Genomic DNA, 17,080 nt, shown 5'->3' on the forward strand with positions numbered 1-17,080 from the left:
AAGAGACCTGACCTTCACAGATGAATAAACATTTAAAATTCTAAAACATTCTGGAGTGCCTTGGAAAGTACAGTTTGTAGTAAATAAAGTGGTCTGACACGGCGCTTTCTGCTTAGAAACAGGCCAAACAAGCTCCTTTAGATTGTTTTATTGGTTTGCTGTTTACACAGTAAATATCAATCATGTGGTACAAATATAAGTGACTTGCTGTGAGGAATGTAAAGGAAACTCACATTTGATTTTTCATATAAAATAAGTTAAACGTACATCAAAATACAATTGCACAGAAAGGGAATAAATCAAAAGCGACTTCTAAAAATAAAAATGATTAAACTTCGCAAAAGTGACATAGAAACCAAAATGGCAGACAGCGGCCCTAAAGGAAACAACTCGACGAGGTGAATACCTGCAGTGATGAGATTAGAAGAGAGACAACCTGCTGATGTGGAACTATTTATCGAAAGTGCCAAAAGACATGACTGGTCTGAAAGAAACGGAATGCCAAAAGTGACCCGTTGATACTATATATATTTTAGTGACTTCACACAGTATCAGAGGGATGTGACCTTCTTCACAAAACTGCATATTGGTACTGTCAGTGGTTGTTTCCAAGGCTCATCACATGCTGCAAGCTTATCAACTACATTATGTGCATTAATTATCTCCGCCAGGAGGATCGTGCGCGTCTGTGAGTGAGTGTGCACCTATGTGTCTGTCCACGGCTAGCCTCGCATTCTGCTGCAGGATGCATAATGCATAATATTTTGGGTGGCCGGTTATGACTGCAAGCTCAAGGGCCTCTCGTGGTTGCGGCGACTCACACTTTCTCAAAACACCTTTTGTTTTCCCGTCTCATGCTGACTCCTCACTCGCTGCTCTTAACAGTAGGGGCCACTGGTGATGACACAGTTGAGTGTCAAATGTCGCTACTCTGCGCCCACGATCTGAAGTGAGGGGATTATAGTTTGCACACTTTTATTGTTTGAGAAGGTGTGTATGGCTCACAGCTAACTGAACTTGACAGCGGTCGGTTCAGACCCACCTGGCGGAGATCTGCACTCTCCTGACAAGGAATGCATACGAAGCTAAATGTGCAATTGTTAGGGAATAGTAAGAGCTAGTTCATCTTATTAATCAACAATAGGACAACGAAGGATTTAAAATATGCTAACACATTGTAACTTAATCTCGCACTATTGTTTATAAGATCACTGATCACAATGTTCTGTCTGTCGGGGCTTCTCCAGCCAAGAAACGAAAAGAAAGAAATTCTATATATTCTCTGTTCCAAAACTACAAGGTGCATATTCACTGTTTGTTGATGAATTCCTGAGGTCTTCAGTGCAAAAACTGTCCACAGAGGGAGGTACTACTGGGCGGCAGCTGTGTGCGGTCTGCCCTTGAGATGAATGTCTTTCGGGGACGCTGCGCCCCCCCCCCCCCCCCGATAGTGGTGGGAAGTGGAGGTCAGTTCTGGGGGGTGGAGTAGAACGAGTGGTGCTGGTGGCTCTGGTCTGGAGGGTTGCTGGCAAACAGGAGAGGAGCGGTCTCCGCTCCGTACCAGCTGAAACGGTGAGAAGAAGCACACATGAGAACACTATTAGTCTGTTCTAGATGTATTAAGGCCCTACGCTCATGATGTGTAATTTAAAACTTGTATGATTTGTCCTGCAGACACCCTGGAGGACCTTTTTTTTTTCATCAGTGATTAATCTACCAACTATTTTCTCTATTAGTCTGTTACTTGTTTTGTCTATAGATTGTTAGAAATCGGTGGAAAATGCTTGCCCCAGTTTCCCCAACAGCCCAAAACCCAGAGATACTCAATTTACAATGATATTAAATTAGAGCTCAAACCATTCATTGATACATCAGCCTACAGGAAAATAATCTTCACCAACTTTGATAATTGATTAACCGTTTCAGACATTTTTTTAAGCAAAAACGTTCTAAATCTCTGTTTCAAGTTTTTTTAAATATGAAAATGTGTTATGTTTCTTCGTTTTCTATCATAGTGACGTGAATACCTTTGAGTCTTGACTGCCGGTGGAACAAAACGAGTCATTTTTCAATTATTTTTGTCAAATAACGATGAATCGATTAAGTGCGAAAGTGATCTGCAGGTCAATCAACGACTGAAATGATTGTGTATCTGCAGCCCTACATGAAATAAACAGCAACGGATCACATTGGAGAAGCTGGGGCCGAACGGGAACGTTTGCATTTTATTTTCCTTGATAACCAACTTCAATCATTAATCAAATATGAAAAGTGGATGAGCAGCTTTCTGTTGACTGACTAATGGTTCCAGCTCCACCTGTGTGATGACAGTACCTCGAGTGCGGATGTGACCCGCGTGCCCATGGAACAGGAGCATCTTCGTCACTGCCTTGAGGGTCATCAAAGAAATAGGGACGAGGTAGGACCCTGTTGTTGACGGCCATGCTGCTGGTCTGTGTAAAAAAACAAAAAAAACACACAGCTTTAAAAGACTTTCACTGCTTCATGTGTCATTTCTACGTTTTTTTTTTAAATCCGATTGTGCCGACTACCTCTTGAGCCGGCCGGCGAACTCTGAAGATGAGGATGAGCAGACTGGTCGGGAGCAGCTCCCATATGAAGAGGATGGCGCCAAAGGCCAGGTAGCCCCGGTCACCCAGTTCACTTCGCAAGTCAGCCTGCAAACGCAAACGCAAACGCAACACACACACACACACACACACACACACACACACACACACACACACACACACACACACACACACACACACACACACACACACACACACACACACACACACACACACACACACACACACACACACACACACACACACACACACACACACACACACACACACACACACACACAGAGAGGGTTATCTCGTGGTGTGTTGGCATTTTTACTGGCCGTGGCTTATCGTGACGTTTTTTGAGATATGAAAATATCGACAGCCGTTACTGCCAACTGGAACAATGCGCTGTGCTTTCGGACTGAAACGCTCACCTGGTCGGAGACGTTGTACCAGTCAAAGTTGAACGACTCCACGCGCTGGCTCTGGGACACAATGAGCACCGTCAGGTTGTAGCAGGCTCGGCTGGCAAACAACAAGATCACTGCTGCTCCCAGTGTCGCTGTGCGGCACACTGTGGTCCCCTGGTCAGGTAGAAGAAGAAAAAAAGACGCCGTCAGTCTGGAGTACAACCAGAACTACAGAGAAGTGGCTTGTGTTTTAGGGGGCGCTGCAGTGACTTGTATTGCACTTCCCTAAAGTATGCCCCTAGAATTCCCATAATGCAACTCAATATTCCCTTTCAGTAGACCCTCCCAGATTGGTAAACAGCCCCAATTCCAGTTTGTAGTTATAAATGTGTATTCTCCGAGCCCAAGCCGAGATAACCCTGATGACGTCATAGTGATGTCACCAGGGTCACTTTCTCAGACTTGACAAAACTCCTCCAGAGCCACAGACGACATGAGACAGAGAGTAGGACTAATCATGAGGGGTCAACTAATCTTGACGCGCCCCTTTAATATATATGTTAATTTCCACTTTTTATTTAAAATAAAGTCAACGCTGCATCACTTCAAAGCCCGATGGCGAGCACACCTTGCTGATCAGGTAGGGGCTGGTGGAGCGCGAGTATCTGGTCAGCAGCAGCAGCAAGGCGGCCAGCAACACCGCGTCCAGGATGAAGAGCAAGTCGTTGACCAGGACTCGGACCAGGACCAGGTTCCAGGTCCGCTCCCCTGACCCGCTGTCTCTGTCCCCGAGGACCGCGCAGACCGCGTTGACACAGAGGAAGACGGCGCTCAGGGCGCCGTACATGCACCGCGCCAGCCACCTGAGGGGGACAGGGATGGATTAGTGCTCATCGGGGTCTAATCGAGATCAGGGTTCAGGAAACAAAGGCTTGATACTGTATTATTCTGACAGTAGAGTGATACTTACACTCCTCTGTCAACGTCTGAGCTATACGTCTGTCTCACTTTGAGTAGCACCTGTGGTACAAGAGAGAAATACGCAACAGACTAAACACAAACGTGACAATAAGAAGGAAACTGAAAGGAACCATTTCTTTCTTTTCAGTCTCTCTGAAGCTCCACAAGGTTTCACTTTAAAGCTGTTATGCAGACGGCTTGTGAAAGGAATTCCCCCTCCTCAAAGACCGTGAAACTTGTTTTTACTTTCACTTATTTATCTATGGCATAACATCTTTTTTTAATCAGTACTCCCCTCTACATTGCAGTAGGTGTGTCCTAGTTTCAAGAAAACAACCCCTGTCCTGTTCTCCCCGGTCTTACCCGAGTGAAATACAGGTTGATGAGGCTGAGAGTGAAGAACTGCAGACAGACGGGGAAGCAGTAGAGCAGCCAGTAGACTGCGACGGGCAGGTGGTTGGCCTGCAGAGCGTTGCAGAAGTAGAAGGAGAACAGGGTGGTGCGGATGGCAGCCCAGAGCAGGCAGAGGAACAGGAAGACGCTCTGGTAGCTCCAGCGCTTGTGCCTGTAGAGGTAGAGGAGCCAGAGTTGCGCGTACACCACCAGGAACAGAGCGGCGTACAGGGTGATGTAGAGGATGGTGAAGCCCAGCTGGACCGACGGGGCGACGGCCGGATGCAGGGGGACCGGGACAGGCAGGGAGGAGGAGTTGGGAGGAGGGGCGGCTGTGACCGGAGCTTCCATTGGAGTACTGACGGGACGGACTATCTGTCCGTCATCACACAAAATACAAACTGCTAAACCTTGCCCCTCTCAGCCCGAACAGTTCCCATGGGAGACCTGAAACAAAATGACCAGGGGTCAGCACGTCACGGGCAGAACACTGAGCAAGAGATGGGCAGTATGGAGGACCAATAACACTAATATTTCATATACACCATGAAACCTTATGAGGTTGTGGCCAATACTTTTGTCTTATAATATTCTGCAATGACCAATAGTGAGTGAACAAATATTGCCAGATCACAGGAGATTGTCCTACTGCTGTTCTCCACACAGGAACTTTCATTTTCAGCTGCTTTTCTTCAGTATTTCAGAACAAATTGAAGCAGAAATCGGACAGACATGTGATGCTCGCGGGACATCACATTGTACACGTTGTTCACGTGCCCTGGGTATTGTTCGGTGACCTTTGACACTCAGTAACCCAGCTAGCTCGCTACATGCATCTACTTTGCTCTTTGGAACATAAACAACCAGGTCGGTTCAAGTTCCGTTCAGGCAGCTCAACAACAGCTCAGCTAACTGAAACTAACTCTGTTCACCAGAGTGAATGTCAGCTCTCCCGTCGCTCTGTCGCGCTCTTGCTTTCTCGCAATAGAACACCAAATGTAAGAGCTGTCAGTCTTCACGTAACAATAATAACAGACCTGATTTGAAGTGAACACCGAGCTCCTGGATAACAGCAGACGACTGTGATCCCTTGTTTCCGTGTTGTGTGCTCTACGTATGTCTGGTGGGCGGAGCCACTGCTTTGAATCCAACCGCCAATCAGCGATGACGGGAAATCGCGGTTTCTTCAAGTTGTTGTTGACTTGTCTCGAGAAGCACGGCGCGTTCATATCGGGTTAAACGTTACGGGTATTTTTTTGATGTCACTGGGAAAGGTGTTTTAATAACCCTGGCAGCTGTTCAATGCGACCCTTTTTATACTCGACTTTAGCCAGAGTGGAGTCTCATCAGCAAGTCAAACGTGCCTGCTGTTAATCTCGTGCATCACGAAGGAGCTGCTGCATTGTTTACGTGGTCCAACATGTCGATGGTGCTGCGATCCAGAAGGTCCATCCGCCCCAGTCAGGCGATTGAGGTGGAGTTGCTGGATGCGATGCCGCCGGCAACTCGGAGGACAGCTACGTACGAGGTGGGTATTTTTATAACTCAGCTTCTCCGCCTCCTCTTCCTCCCTCCGCTGCGGAAAACTTCACAGTCGGCCACGTAGCTTGCTCGCTAACGTCAACGACGGTGACGTTAGCTGTCCAACCCGAGAGAAACACTCCAGAAGGGCTTATATAGAAACCAGCCTGCATTCAACTGTCGTATATATACTGCTACTACTACTTTACGTATGTCATAGTTGTTTATCCGGTTAGCATAACCGTTAATAGCTAATAACTGCATCGCGAGCGTCAAACCCCTCCGCCCAGCCAGAACTTACCTAGCAAGTTACTGCATCATGGTAAGTGTTTTTTTTTTCACGCTGACAGTGTTTACTATGTGAAGAAGATAACACGACGTCTTTACTTTTGGCCTTTTTTGTAGGTTAAAATACACGTCCTTCAATCTTACACTGTGGAATATAACCGGTGCTTTGTTGCGGTGTCTCGTTAACGGAACGTTACCGATCTTGTCCCGTCAGGATTTGGATGAGTCAGACTCTGAGTCTGTCCGGGGCCAAGTGATGGAGACGCTTCCTAGTGTCCCTGCTGACCTGGAGGAGGAAACTGCTGAGGAGGCTGGTGTAACGGTAGTCTATAATTCACCTCACACACACACACACACACACCTCATGCTGTTAGGTGCTTCGTACAGGCCGGAGAAGCGTATCCACCGAGACCGACTGGATAACTGTTATTTATGCAGCCACGTGGTGAGAGAAATGAAGCTCTGTGTCTGTGCTGCAGCTTCTTATCGCCATCAGGAAATATTCGCAGGCTAGTGCGGAAGTGTCCTAATCTCATTTAGTCTATGGTTGTAGAGCAGTGAAGCTCAGGTGAACACGACTTGCATATCTGCCCACAAATTTAATTTAACTAACAATGTTGGACTGTCAGTGTAAGTCAGTCAGGCTTTAAGTTAACGTATTTATATATTGTTATCAGTGTACGGGCTGGCAGATAATGTACTATAAATTGTAGTGTAAAACGTTACAGTAAATTCCAAAATATGTTTCAAGTAACTTAAAAAAACATGTTTTTAGTCTAACTGCAAAATGTCCTGTTTGGTATATATCATGGGCGTAATTCTTTCAAAAAAAATCTTATTTGAAGCATCATCTTAAAAAAGAATTATGTTGTGCTTTTTTCAAACAAGAGACATTGACATTTGTCCCAAACAATGCTGTATCAGCTGGACTGGATAGTTCTTCACAGCAGACATTGTGTCTTGTCATTGTGGGACAAGCACAGGTGTCACTGATAACATTAACGAGGGCCCTGCAGGATGATTGAGGTGTCCCCGGTTAGCCGTGACAGTGAGCCACTATGCTCTATGGCAGGGCCCTGAAACCGAAGCAGCTCAATGGAGTCCACCATGAATTATTTACACCAGGGGTTGTCTTACTGTGACGAGTACAAATTAAAAACATTGGAGGAAAAGAATCACTTATTAGTAGCAGTTCAGCAGCATCAATGTAAAGTAAATTAAACACTGTTTGAAAAGTTACATGTCATTGTTAACGGGAGGACTACAATACATCTTGTAAAATGAATGCAGCAGCCGCAGAAATATGACCCAGTAGAGCGGCCACGCCTTCATGCTACGGAAGCATCTCCAGGCAATATTCAGTGTTACTGTATCGTTGTTACACAGTGTCAAGACAAGAGACAAAAGATTACAATGTCTTTTTAACTGCTGGCTTTAAAAAAAAGTTATTTAAGGTGTTATGTGCAGCTAAGGATGTCGCCATAGAGCCACTGGGTTAAAACTTAGATCGATTTTCATATAAGCTACACACAAGATGCATGTTTGTTTGTTTTCGTCTCATAAAGTGCTGTCTTCCCCAGGAGCTGAAGTATTGCAGAGTTGTGCTGGACCGCCTGCGGGTTGACGACAAGGCTGCAAGAAGAGAGCTCGAGGAGAAAGAAGACATGAACCGCAAAGGCGGGAAACCCGTCTCCCGGATCCCCACTTTCCACAAACGGCCGGCCATTGCAAGCCAGGCCCCGGAGCCGCCCGCTCCCAAGAAAGATGCCCCTCTCCCCGGAGCTCAGCCTCCGGGGAGAGCCGCAAGTGGGAGTGCGGAGGCCTCGAAATCCAAGCCGTCCGACATCAGAGAAACGGCACTCCCCCTCCCAACGGTCCGCGTCCCCAATGTGGGCCTGGAAGCCCCCTCTCTGTTCGGCAGCACAGAACTAGCAGCAGCAGCCCATAGTCCCCTGGTTACTGCACCCAAGAGCTGGAGTTTGTCCGAGTTTGCGCAATACTCGTCAATGACTGCGAGCCCCAGGCCTGCCCTCAGACCAGAGCAAGGGTCGGAGCAGCACGTACAAGAGCGAGACCAGCGCCACGCCTTTGAAACAGAAGCTGGTGCCGAACAGGATGACCCAGAAAAGGAGTACGGTGTTGTGGTCAGAAGCAGGATCACCCTCGCCGCCTCTGGAGACATGGTAAACTCCGTGCCTGCGGACATCCTTCACTCGACTGAGGTTAGCAAAGAGAAGGCTATTATGGACGAACAGCCGCCGTGGGAGACGGAGCCGATGCACACGCTCGAATTTAGGGAGTGCAGGTCCTCGTCAGACGTTGAATGCGAGGACGAGTCTGCGGATGAGAAGTCTGCGGGTGAGAAGTCTGCGGGTGAGAAGTCTGCGGGTGAGGAGTCTGCGGGTGAGGAGTCTGCGGGTGAGGAGTCTGCGGGCCACGATTCAGTGGAGGAGTATCGCAAACCGCTCACAATAAGCCAGCCCGAGGTTTCAGATCTTGCTGACGTCGCCGACTCCACCTCTCCTGTAGCGCCAGAGAAGCCCGCCAGAGCTCAGTCAGCCAGGTCAACTAAGGTGAGCCGTGTAGATCTTACTGCCTCATACTGTCGTCTCGGTGGTCTCAGCAGAGTCAGCCACACACAAAGGAATGTCACCACGCCCTGCAGTGACAGCTTTGGCATGCAACACGGTCCTCAGCTGTTTCCCAGTCTCCTGTCAAAGCGGTCATCGTAGCTTCACACATTCGCTCACGAGTTAAACTGGTGCTGGTCTTGTTCCGCAGAGCTCTGGATGCTCCAGTTTCGCCCTCTTCTGCTTCCTGCCCACCACCTTGCTGCTTCTAGGGGGGTTCAGCCAGCACGTTTGGCACTACGGCCTTCCCCTGTCCGTGGCTCAGTTCGCAGCTCAGCTGGAGCTGCACTGGCTGGAGGGCTTTGTACCAGAGCCTTGCAGCACCGATTGTCGGTAAGACGCTTTGTTTTCGTGAGACATTAGCTGTGACAAAACGTGAGAATTTGTAGCGGCCTGGGTTCAAATCCGGCTCATGGCGCTGTACTGCATGTCGTCCCTTCTCTCTCCCCCTTTTCCAGTCTCAGTCTGTCCTATCTGGTAAAGGCAAAGAGGCCAAAAAGAATCTTCTCTAGTTTAAGATGATGGCGGTTTTGTTTGTAAGTGGTTGTAGCTTTGGTGTCTCTCCCCTCTTTACTCAGAGTGCAGCTGGTGGAGAGCATCCCTGAGGGTCTCTACGAGTCTGCTCCCTCATCCAGACGGAGCATCGCAGACAGCTGGCTACGTCTGCTGGACAGGGCCAACAGCTCGGTGCATATCGCCGCTTTCTACTTCACTCTGCGGGGCGACGAGTTCGCGGGCTCCTCTGACTCTCAGGTGAGCTCAGTGGCATGCTCTAATCTCATGATGCAGTATCATTTGAACTTCCAATGTGTGTGACATCACGTCTACACACTTTCGTAGGGAAGACTGGTCTTTGAGCAACTTAAACGGCTCAAATCCAAAGGTGTGAAACTCCAGATCGCTGTCAACGCCCCCCAGACCTCAAGTGAAGATACGGCAGAACTGGCTGCAGCAGGTACGTTGTCACCCACAGTATGGATTTCGTTGCCTCTGTGTCGTGTGTAAAATATAACTAGGCCACATCATTTGTATGTTAAAACACACACTAAGGCTGGGTTGCACTAACACAGATTCATTTAATCTAAGATTAGTCCTAATCAGAGTTTAGCAAAACTAGGTTTAAACTGAGCAAATGTATAAGTAAGCAGAGCTCTGTTGCACAAAAAAACTAGTCTTGATTTCAGTAAATTCAAGTTTAAACCCAAATCAAAGTTTAATCTGCTCTTTAGTCCTTAAAACATGATATTGTTTGCTAGCTAGCGAGCTAAAAAGTCAGTCAGTTAGCCCAATGGAACACACGATGGCTCAACAGAAAAGTTGTTGGCCGAATGAATGCAGAAATATGCCAAAATAATATTTAAAAAAAAAACATGGACAACAGCAAAAATAACACATAAACCAAATAAAAACACTGTAAGAAAAAATCCATTTGAAAGTTAAACTCAAGTGTAATTTAACTTTATTCTGGACCACACTTTTAATTGATGTTTAAAGTTTTGGTGAAACAATCAAATTTGATCGAGAGAAAAAAACTACACTAACGTGTCAAGTTTTCTGAATGTAAGCTGGTTATAAAGTCTGGTAAAAGTTATAAACGTGATTTAAAAGTCAAACCATGATTTAATCCGGTTTAAAAATAAACTACTATCCAACAAGTTGGGGTGATGACTGCAGTCATTTCTGATCGTCTGCGTGTTTTTATTTTTATTTCCAGGTGCAGAAGTCAGAGAGGTAGACCTCAAGGCTGTCACTGGAGGCATCGTCCACACCAAGCTGTGGGTGGTGGATCAGAAGCACTTCTACCTGGGTAGTGCCAACATGGACTGGCGCTCTCTGAGTCAGGTAGCACGGCGTCCGCATTAGCAGGCGTAGATGTAGCAGTAGATTTGACCTCAGTTGAACTGATGTGGCAGCAAGTTAATAGCATTTCTACAGACTCTAGATGTCAGACAGAAAGTAACCCCGCCGTGTGCTTTGTTGAAACGAGGTGAAGGAGGTGGGCCTGTCGGTGGAGGACTGCAGCTGCCTGGCTCAGGACGCCTCTCGGATCTTTGGGGTGTACTGGAGCGTCGGCGGTGCGAGCAACGGCTCCCTGCCGCCGTACTGGCCGGCTCGTCTCTCCGCCCTGTCCAGCTCCCAGAATCCCCTGCGCCTGAAGTTCAACGGAGTGCCTGCTCAAGTCTACCTGTCTGTAAGTACAGATCGACTCTCTGAGCTTCCTCCAACAGGAAGACACATTGTGCAGATTTCAGTGGAATAGGAGAATAGCATTTACATCATCATGTGACAAATTAGTTTGAACCATTTTCACATTAAAAATTGATTATCCTAAGATAGCATGTCCTCTCTGGTTGCTCCCGTGTTTCTCACCTCCTGCGTTGCATCCGTCTCCTGCAGAGCTCCCCTCCGCAGATCTCCGCCCGCGGCCGCTCCGACGATCTCTCCACCATCCTGTCCGTCATCGACGATGCCCAGAGATTCGTTCACGTCTCCGTCATGGACTACCTCCCTCTGTCTCAGTACACGGAGCCGCTCAGGTGACCCCAGTGATTACCGCTGCACTGTTACAATGGTAGACACAGACACACTGGTGTGAATACATGACAGAGGAAAATGCATTCTCCTGTGAAATCTTTTTTTTAAGTAGCCCACACATGATCCCTTCCTCCAGCACCAAAGACATCCTGGTATCGGCCCGTCTTCTAGAAAGCTAAAGGGTTCGTTGGTCCTTCTCTCTCAGGTTCTGGCCGGCCATCGACTCGGCCCTGCGTGCTGCGGCCTGCACCAGAGGCGTGCAGGTCCGCCTCCTGGTCAGCTGCTGGAAGCACTCTCCCGCCCCCATGTTCCCCTTCCTGCAGTCCCTGCTGGTGCTCAACAGGCCTCAACTGAAGTGTGACATTGACGTGGTGCGTTGGGGGGTTTTCTATTTCCTGCATGATGACACAGTGACTTAAACAGAATGCTGTTGTATCCTAAACTCCTGATGTTTTGTCTCCGTGCAGAAAATATTTGGAGTGCCTTCAACAGGGAAGCAGATGAAGATTCCCTTTGCTCGAGTCAATCATGCCAAGTACATGGTCACAGACAGAGTGGTCTACATAGGTATGCTACCAGCAATTACAGACATCATTGAAATCATCCAAATATTCAGCCATGACATTGAAAGTCTTCTAGGTAACAATGAGCTTAGCTTTTTTTTGTACTCCAACACAACAAACCCTGACTACTCAGGCACTGCTCTGTCCAACTCTCACTCACGTTTCCACCGTTGTCTTCTGGCAACAAGTCACATGACGCATTAACAAACAGAGAAGTAAAGAATAAGGTTTTATTCCTCGGTTGGGTCCATCAATAGAGTTGTTGGACACGTATGATAACAATCTGAGCCTGTCGGTGGCAAAAACAAGTCAGAGGCTGCAGCGTCCAAGTAAACAAATACCAAAGTTCCCTCTGAAGTACAGTTATGAGATACATTTCAGAGGGAAATATCGTACTTATTGCTCCCCTACATTTGCCTGACAAGTACTACTAATTTTGCATATTTTGCAGATAATATTTCATGCAAAACATAAAATTTGCTTCTGAAACATGATGCTTTATTCAGAGAAGAAAACCTCGTAGTCCCATTAGTTCCTGTGACGGTCGTGCGTTCTAACTGACGTGTCCGTGTTCACAGGGACGTCCAACTGGTCGGAGAACTACTTCACCCAGACAGCCGGAGCGGGCTTGGTGGTGAACCAGACCGGCTCTGTGGTGGAACAGGGCCAAGAGACCCTGCAGAGCCAAGCGGAGGAGCTGTTCCTCAGAGACTGGACGTCCAACTACGCCAGCAGCCTGTCTCTGGACGACGTGGACGTCTGCCCCCGCGGCCCACACTGAGGGGTCCTTGCACATTGCATTGTAGATGAGCATCCTGTCTGCTGCTACTTGAACTTTATTGGACTTCAGCACAATCCGCTTGCTGTACCGTGTGAATACACACACTTTATTTTATTGCGGTTTCCCAGCCAGCTGCCTGGTTTTTGTATATAATTTTTGGTTGTTTTTTTATATTTTGTTGCAAAACGTGTTATTTTTATACTCGCTATGCTCGCTTTGTATAATTTAATTTTATGCCTGGAGCATTCTGTATATTTTCCCTTTAAACATGTCGGTGCCAAGCTTCACCAATCTCACGCAGGAGATGAAACATTTCCAAAGAGGTTCATACACCAGCGGCCATGTTTGCACTGCTGAAGCAGCTGTGTGTAGTGAAACCATATGATAGGTCAGTCCATAATGCTTGTAAATACTATACATGTTCCATTCATGACTGACCTGTCTGGCTCACAAAGAAACCCAATTTAACAGTAAATAGTGAGCATGCTTTTTTTTCTCTTTTGGATTAAAGTGTTCTGTGTTTGGGAAGAAAACACACTTCTCTATAAACTGACTGTATTGATGATCAGGGAACATGTCCGATTCCTTCATTACCAGGGTTATGTTTGTTATTAATGGACCTGTTCCTTCAGTAACGGAGCAGTTTACTGGATGTTTCAGTAGAAATAAAACCTTCATGGCTGCAATGAAAGGAGTGTTGTCGACTCATCCTAACTACCAAACTTGTTTCTTACTTACCTCTCCTGTGTTCTAGCCACGCAGGTAGCTTTGGTTTAATTGTGCCGCTTTTAAAGGTGCAATATATGCAATTCAGAGCATTAATATAGCAGTAAACAACTATTTACTGTGTAGAGATACATGGTAATGTCTACCTGAGCAGAGAAGTCACGTCCCGTCCGTGTGCGCTGTTATCAGAGCTTCTCCCAATCCCATATATTACACCTTTAATATATTTATCTCTGTCAATGGGATTTAATTTGTGCTAAAACTACCTGCATGGACAGACGCCTCTTGTTTTTGTGCCACAAAAGCCCAGACCATTCATTATGCTTATCTGACTTTGTCTCAGGACTGATAATCAAGACATTGGCTGATGGTTAATGTATCTTTATTTTCACATGTGAGAATCTTGATTTCACGACACAAATGACAAAAAACATTTAACAAACAAGTAAAAAAACAAACAGAAACCAACTAGAACCTACGTTAAATCTGGAGGATCGTGTTATATGTGCAAAAAAAAAATCTTCATGATTAACTTTTTTTTAATCTCAGTGACATCTGCTGCAGTTGCAGCTTCATCACTTCTCAATCCATGTTAGTCTCTGCTCCATGTGCTGCTTCTCCATCCGTCCGGCTGTATTTACTCCACTAGTGATAGACGACAAAGAGACAACAAGAAGGTGAACGAAGACGCCTCTCAGCGCAGCGTCTTCTGCTCCATCTCTGATCGGGACAGCCATTTAAAATCCCTCCATTTCCACGCACAGAGGGCTCGAACACGCAGGAGTGTTTCCTCTGATGACGAGGTGGAGTTTCCTTCTGCTCTCATTCCATGGAGAGCTGCACACTGTCTGTCTGGCCCTGCTGCTGGTCAAACTTCCTGGCTAAAAGGACAGGAGAACATTTGAATGTACCCAGAATGAAACACGTTTGAGGTCATCAAACTGAAACATTGGTCTGTTATTAGAGGTTTACATGAGTGCACTTCCTGGTGTTTAACCAGAAAATAATGTGTTGAAACATTATTTAATAATCATATCTCTTTTCTATAGAATGGGACAGGGTGAGAGATACATTTTGAATTATAATCCCAGATCCTGCGAGCTACACCGACGCTCACCCAGAGAGTACATCTCCAGCTGCTGCCGCAGGCGGACCTTCTGCAGGCTGTCGTAGAAGTTGGGCTCCGGGCTGCTGCCAACGGTGGGAGGCAGAGTGAAGATACGCATGATCTTCCTCTTGTTTCTAGGTTAGAGGTGAACACAGAGACAGATTTCAGGAAGAGAGAGAGAGAGAGGCCATATTGCTTATACGGAATATCACCGTTCATTTCTGACCGTTCACAACTATAATTTAAATGGACACATCATTGAAATACATCGAGTTTGGAGGCTTACATGAATGCAGAATTAGTCAGACGACCCGACAAATGATTCTTTGTTTTGACATAAAAAGTATCTGTTATTGTCGGTATCAAGATGAAACGTTGTTCCTTCTTTAACATATTCAAAGTGAGCTTTCGTGGGACATAATGTCCTATTGTGGGACACATAAGAGAACCTAAAATGATCTCAAAATATGTAAAAGAAAACAGCTGACTATTGCATTATGGGAAATATAACCATCACTTATCTTAAAATGGTTACATCTCTAACAGTTTGGAAAGGATGGCAGCAAATTTCTCCCAATCCATGGGGGGAAGGCAGTATTCATAATGTCAAATAAATATATTTATGAATAAATAACACTGGATGAAAATAGGTGTCGCTGTGAACATGTTTCTCTCGTGCTATTTTTTTATTATGTAATATTTCTTAAATGTTTTATGCCACACTATAAGACACATGTACGGTGCAGGTCAGTGAGATGTTCAACAAACAGTGAAAGAACTTAATGATATATTTACTCAAATATCGGATTTTACACAACATAATTATTTATTTCTTTAAAAATGGTGTTAAACTATATATTGTACTGCATATCTATCAACTACCCGTTGTACCTCTATCTATAAGCAAAGAACACAACAATCCAATGATTCCGTGGAGAGCTGACTGCGTCCTTACTTTCTGGCGTACATCAGCAGGCCGAAGCTGACCAGGATCACCAGCAGGTACACGTTGGTCGCCTCATTCCAGGCCTCGTGCACAGAGTAGTCGATCGACTCGGGCTCGCTCCCGTGACCCCCCATTAAAATATGACAACAACGCGGGGAAATGTGTGAAATGGAGATTCTACTGTAGGCGCTTTCTCAGCTCACGTTCAGCTCGCGACGGGACACAACCGAGTGCTGTAAACACCGACGTCATCTCCGCCTCCTTCGTCTTTTCCGTTTCCGGGTAGCGCGCGAGCTCCGGGGCGCGTTGTTGCCTCCTACAGTCCTCAATTGAGAACCCGAGCATGCACGTGACATGTTTCTAAACGCGGGTTTGGAGAGGAGTCGAACAAACGCACTTCCGGTTAGGATCAGACCGCTCACACCCTCAGTAGCTGTCCAATGACATGCTGATGTTTCCGAACCGAATAGTCGAGATACCCGACCAAAAGTATAAAGAATGAGTCTATTGTTTTTAATGACTAAAATAGATATTCGTTATATCATCAGCTTCACTTCATCACACTTGCTATATGACCCTTGTTGCCTCATTGTATTAAGTACAAGTATTTACATTTTCTGCTCCTTCACACTTTAAATTCAAGATATTCCAAGTATTTTTTACTCCACTGCATTTATTTGACAGCTGTAGTTACTAGTACATTGGGATATTATAGAATATTATGCATTGTTACACATTAAAATACACTTAATTGTACTCATTTGCATATTGTAGTATTGCTACTTTTACTTAGGTAAAGGACCTGAATACCTCCTCCACCACAGAAATATATACATACATATATATATTTGGATTGTGATTGTGTATTTCTTGAAATATAATTAAAATATATTATCTAATTTGGCACTTGCGCGTAAGGGTTTACTGGCACCATGACGTAAAAGAGTCTGCTGAGGTTTATGAGGCGGTCTGTGAAATTAAAGGGTTACAATCACAGGTGTGAGGGGATTCCCAGAGCATCTACTTCACAGACTCAGGTCAGACTCAGGTGGAGGACTGCTATAGAGAGTGCAAGTTCAATTGACCTGTATTAATATGGCTTAGAAGGGAACTGGTTCGAGGAAGATAGATGTGGATCTGCCTCAAATGATATGCTTGGAGTTCTTTGGTTTTTCCTAAATCAAAAAACTTCAAACATCTTACTTTGGCAAATCACAAATAAAACAATATGAATAATAAACATTGGTTGGAAGTGTAAAAATGAGATAAGTATTGAGTTTCTATTTTTGATATGTTCCTCCTTGTGTTCTGTCAGAGGTCATCTTTAACAGCTCAAAAACACTCGTAGCATTATTTTTAATCACCTTCATACTTTAATTGCTGATGAACATTTTTTTATAAAGCGACTCGTATACCCCTGTTGGCGGTTTTTAGAGCCCCCCCAACTGTAAAACATAATTAAAGGAGTAATAGACGACATTCAGAGCACTAATAAAGCAGCAAACTACTGTATGTAGAGATAGAGGTGTGAGGAAAGGGCTCAGCCCCCAATAGATAACATTATCAGTATGCAGTCCAGGATAAAAGTCATAAGCTTATCCTGTTAGTCAAATAGCTTGATGCCATTTACTGGATGGAATCTACTG

General features: G+C 45.7%; 3 protein-coding genes and 1 long non-coding RNA gene across 5 annotated transcripts; 1 reads left to right on the top strand and 3 right to left on the bottom strand.

Moving 5' to 3' along the window:
• Nucleotides 1–132: 132 nt before the first annotated feature.
• gpr137 (G protein-coupled receptor 137) lies at nucleotides 133–5,520 on the bottom strand. Its single transcript, XM_076103492.1, has 8 exons — nucleotides 5,374–5,520; nucleotides 4,307–4,783; nucleotides 3,954–4,003; nucleotides 3,612–3,846; nucleotides 3,008–3,157; nucleotides 2,553–2,678; nucleotides 2,335–2,453; nucleotides 133–1,564 (listed from the first exon to the last, which is right to left on the bottom strand). The coding sequence occupies exons 2-8, from the start codon at nucleotides 4,685–4,687 to the stop codon at nucleotides 1,468–1,470; spliced, it is 1,158 nt and encodes a 385-aa protein (XP_075959607.1). The 5' UTR covers nucleotides 4,688–4,783; nucleotides 5,374–5,520; the 3' UTR covers nucleotides 133–1,467.
• On the top strand, nucleotides 4,246–13,345 carry pld7 (phospholipase D family, member 7). Of its 2 annotated transcripts, none has more exons than XM_076103481.1 (12): nucleotides 4,246–5,864; nucleotides 6,360–6,467; nucleotides 7,726–8,718; nucleotides 8,927–9,108; nucleotides 9,354–9,528; nucleotides 9,616–9,730; nucleotides 10,490–10,617; nucleotides 10,763–10,966; nucleotides 11,173–11,312; nucleotides 11,516–11,681; nucleotides 11,778–11,877; nucleotides 12,452–13,345. In XM_076103481.1, the coding sequence occupies exons 1-12, from the start codon at nucleotides 5,757–5,759 to the stop codon at nucleotides 12,652–12,654; spliced, it is 2,622 nt and encodes an 873-aa protein (XP_075959596.1). In that variant the 5' UTR covers nucleotides 4,246–5,756; the 3' UTR covers nucleotides 12,655–13,345. The 2 variants fall into 2 exon arrangements, with proteins under 2 accessions (XP_075959596.1, XP_075959597.1); XM_076103482.1 differs by lacking the exon at nucleotides 4,246–5,864 and adding an exon at nucleotides 5,891–6,179.
• On the bottom strand, nucleotides 9,696–12,263 carry LOC142962834 (uncharacterized). Its single transcript, XR_012957369.1, has 3 exons — nucleotides 11,428–12,263; nucleotides 11,146–11,336; nucleotides 9,696–10,964 (listed from the first exon to the last, which is right to left on the bottom strand). It is a non-coding gene; the product is annotated as an uncharacterized LOC142962834 (long non-coding RNA).
• Nucleotides 13,346–13,745: 400 nt separating the features above from the next.
• On the bottom strand, nucleotides 13,746–15,703 carry smim19 (small integral membrane protein 19). The gene is made up of 3 exons (XM_076103493.1): nucleotides 15,444–15,703; nucleotides 14,498–14,622; nucleotides 13,746–14,261 (listed from the first exon to the last, which is right to left on the bottom strand). The coding sequence occupies exons 1-3, from the start codon at nucleotides 15,566–15,568 to the stop codon at nucleotides 14,203–14,205; spliced, it is 309 nt and encodes a 102-aa protein (XP_075959608.1). The 5' UTR covers nucleotides 15,569–15,703; the 3' UTR covers nucleotides 13,746–14,202.
• Nucleotides 15,704–17,080: the final 1,377 nt, after the last annotated feature.

Source organism: Anarhichas minor, unplaced genomic scaffold (genome assembly GCF_050575085.1).
Source record: "Anarhichas minor isolate MPS153535 unplaced genomic scaffold, ASM5057508v1 ptg000028l, whole genome shotgun sequence".
Classification (NCBI taxonomy): Eukaryota; Metazoa; Chordata; class Actinopteri; order Perciformes; family Anarhichadidae; genus Anarhichas; species Anarhichas minor.

Excerpts from the sequence above, each read along its gene's own strand:
- pld7 (XM_076103481.1), top strand. The coding sequence starts at position 5,757 with ATGTCGATGGTGCTGCGATCCAGAAGGTCCATCCGCCCCAGTCAGGCG. Across the intron at positions 10,618-10,762 it reads ACTGGCGCTCTCTGAGTCAG|GTGAAGGAGGTGGGCCTGTC; the intron begins GTAGCACGGCGT and ends TGTTGAAACGAG. Across the intron at positions 10,967-11,172 it reads CTGCTCAAGTCTACCTGTCT|AGCTCCCCTCCGCAGATCTC; the intron begins GTAAGTACAGAT and ends CGTCTCCTGCAG.
- gpr137 (XM_076103492.1), bottom strand. The coding sequence starts at position 4,687 with ATGGAAGCTCCGGTCACAGCCGCCCCTCCTCCCAACTCCTCCTCCCTG. Across the intron at positions 4,004-4,306 it reads TCAACCTGTATTTCACTCGG|GTGCTACTCAAAGTGAGACA; the intron begins GTAAGACCGGGG and ends CTTGTACCACAG. Across the intron at positions 3,158-3,611 it reads GCCCCTACCTGATCAGCAAG|GGGACCACAGTGTGCCGCAC; the intron begins GTGTGCTCGCCA and ends CTACCTGACCAG.
- smim19 (XM_076103493.1), bottom strand. The coding sequence starts at position 15,568 with ATGGGGGGTCACGGGAGCGAGCCCGAGTCGATCGACTACTCTGTGCAC. Across the intron at positions 14,623-15,443 it reads CTGCTGATGTACGCCAGAAA|AAACAAGAGGAAGATCATGC; the intron begins GTAAGGACGCAG and ends CCTCTAACCTAG. Across the intron at positions 14,262-14,497 it reads GCTGGAGATGTACTCTCTGG|CCAGGAAGTTTGACCAGCAG; the intron begins GTGAGCGTCGGT and ends CTGTCCTTTTAG.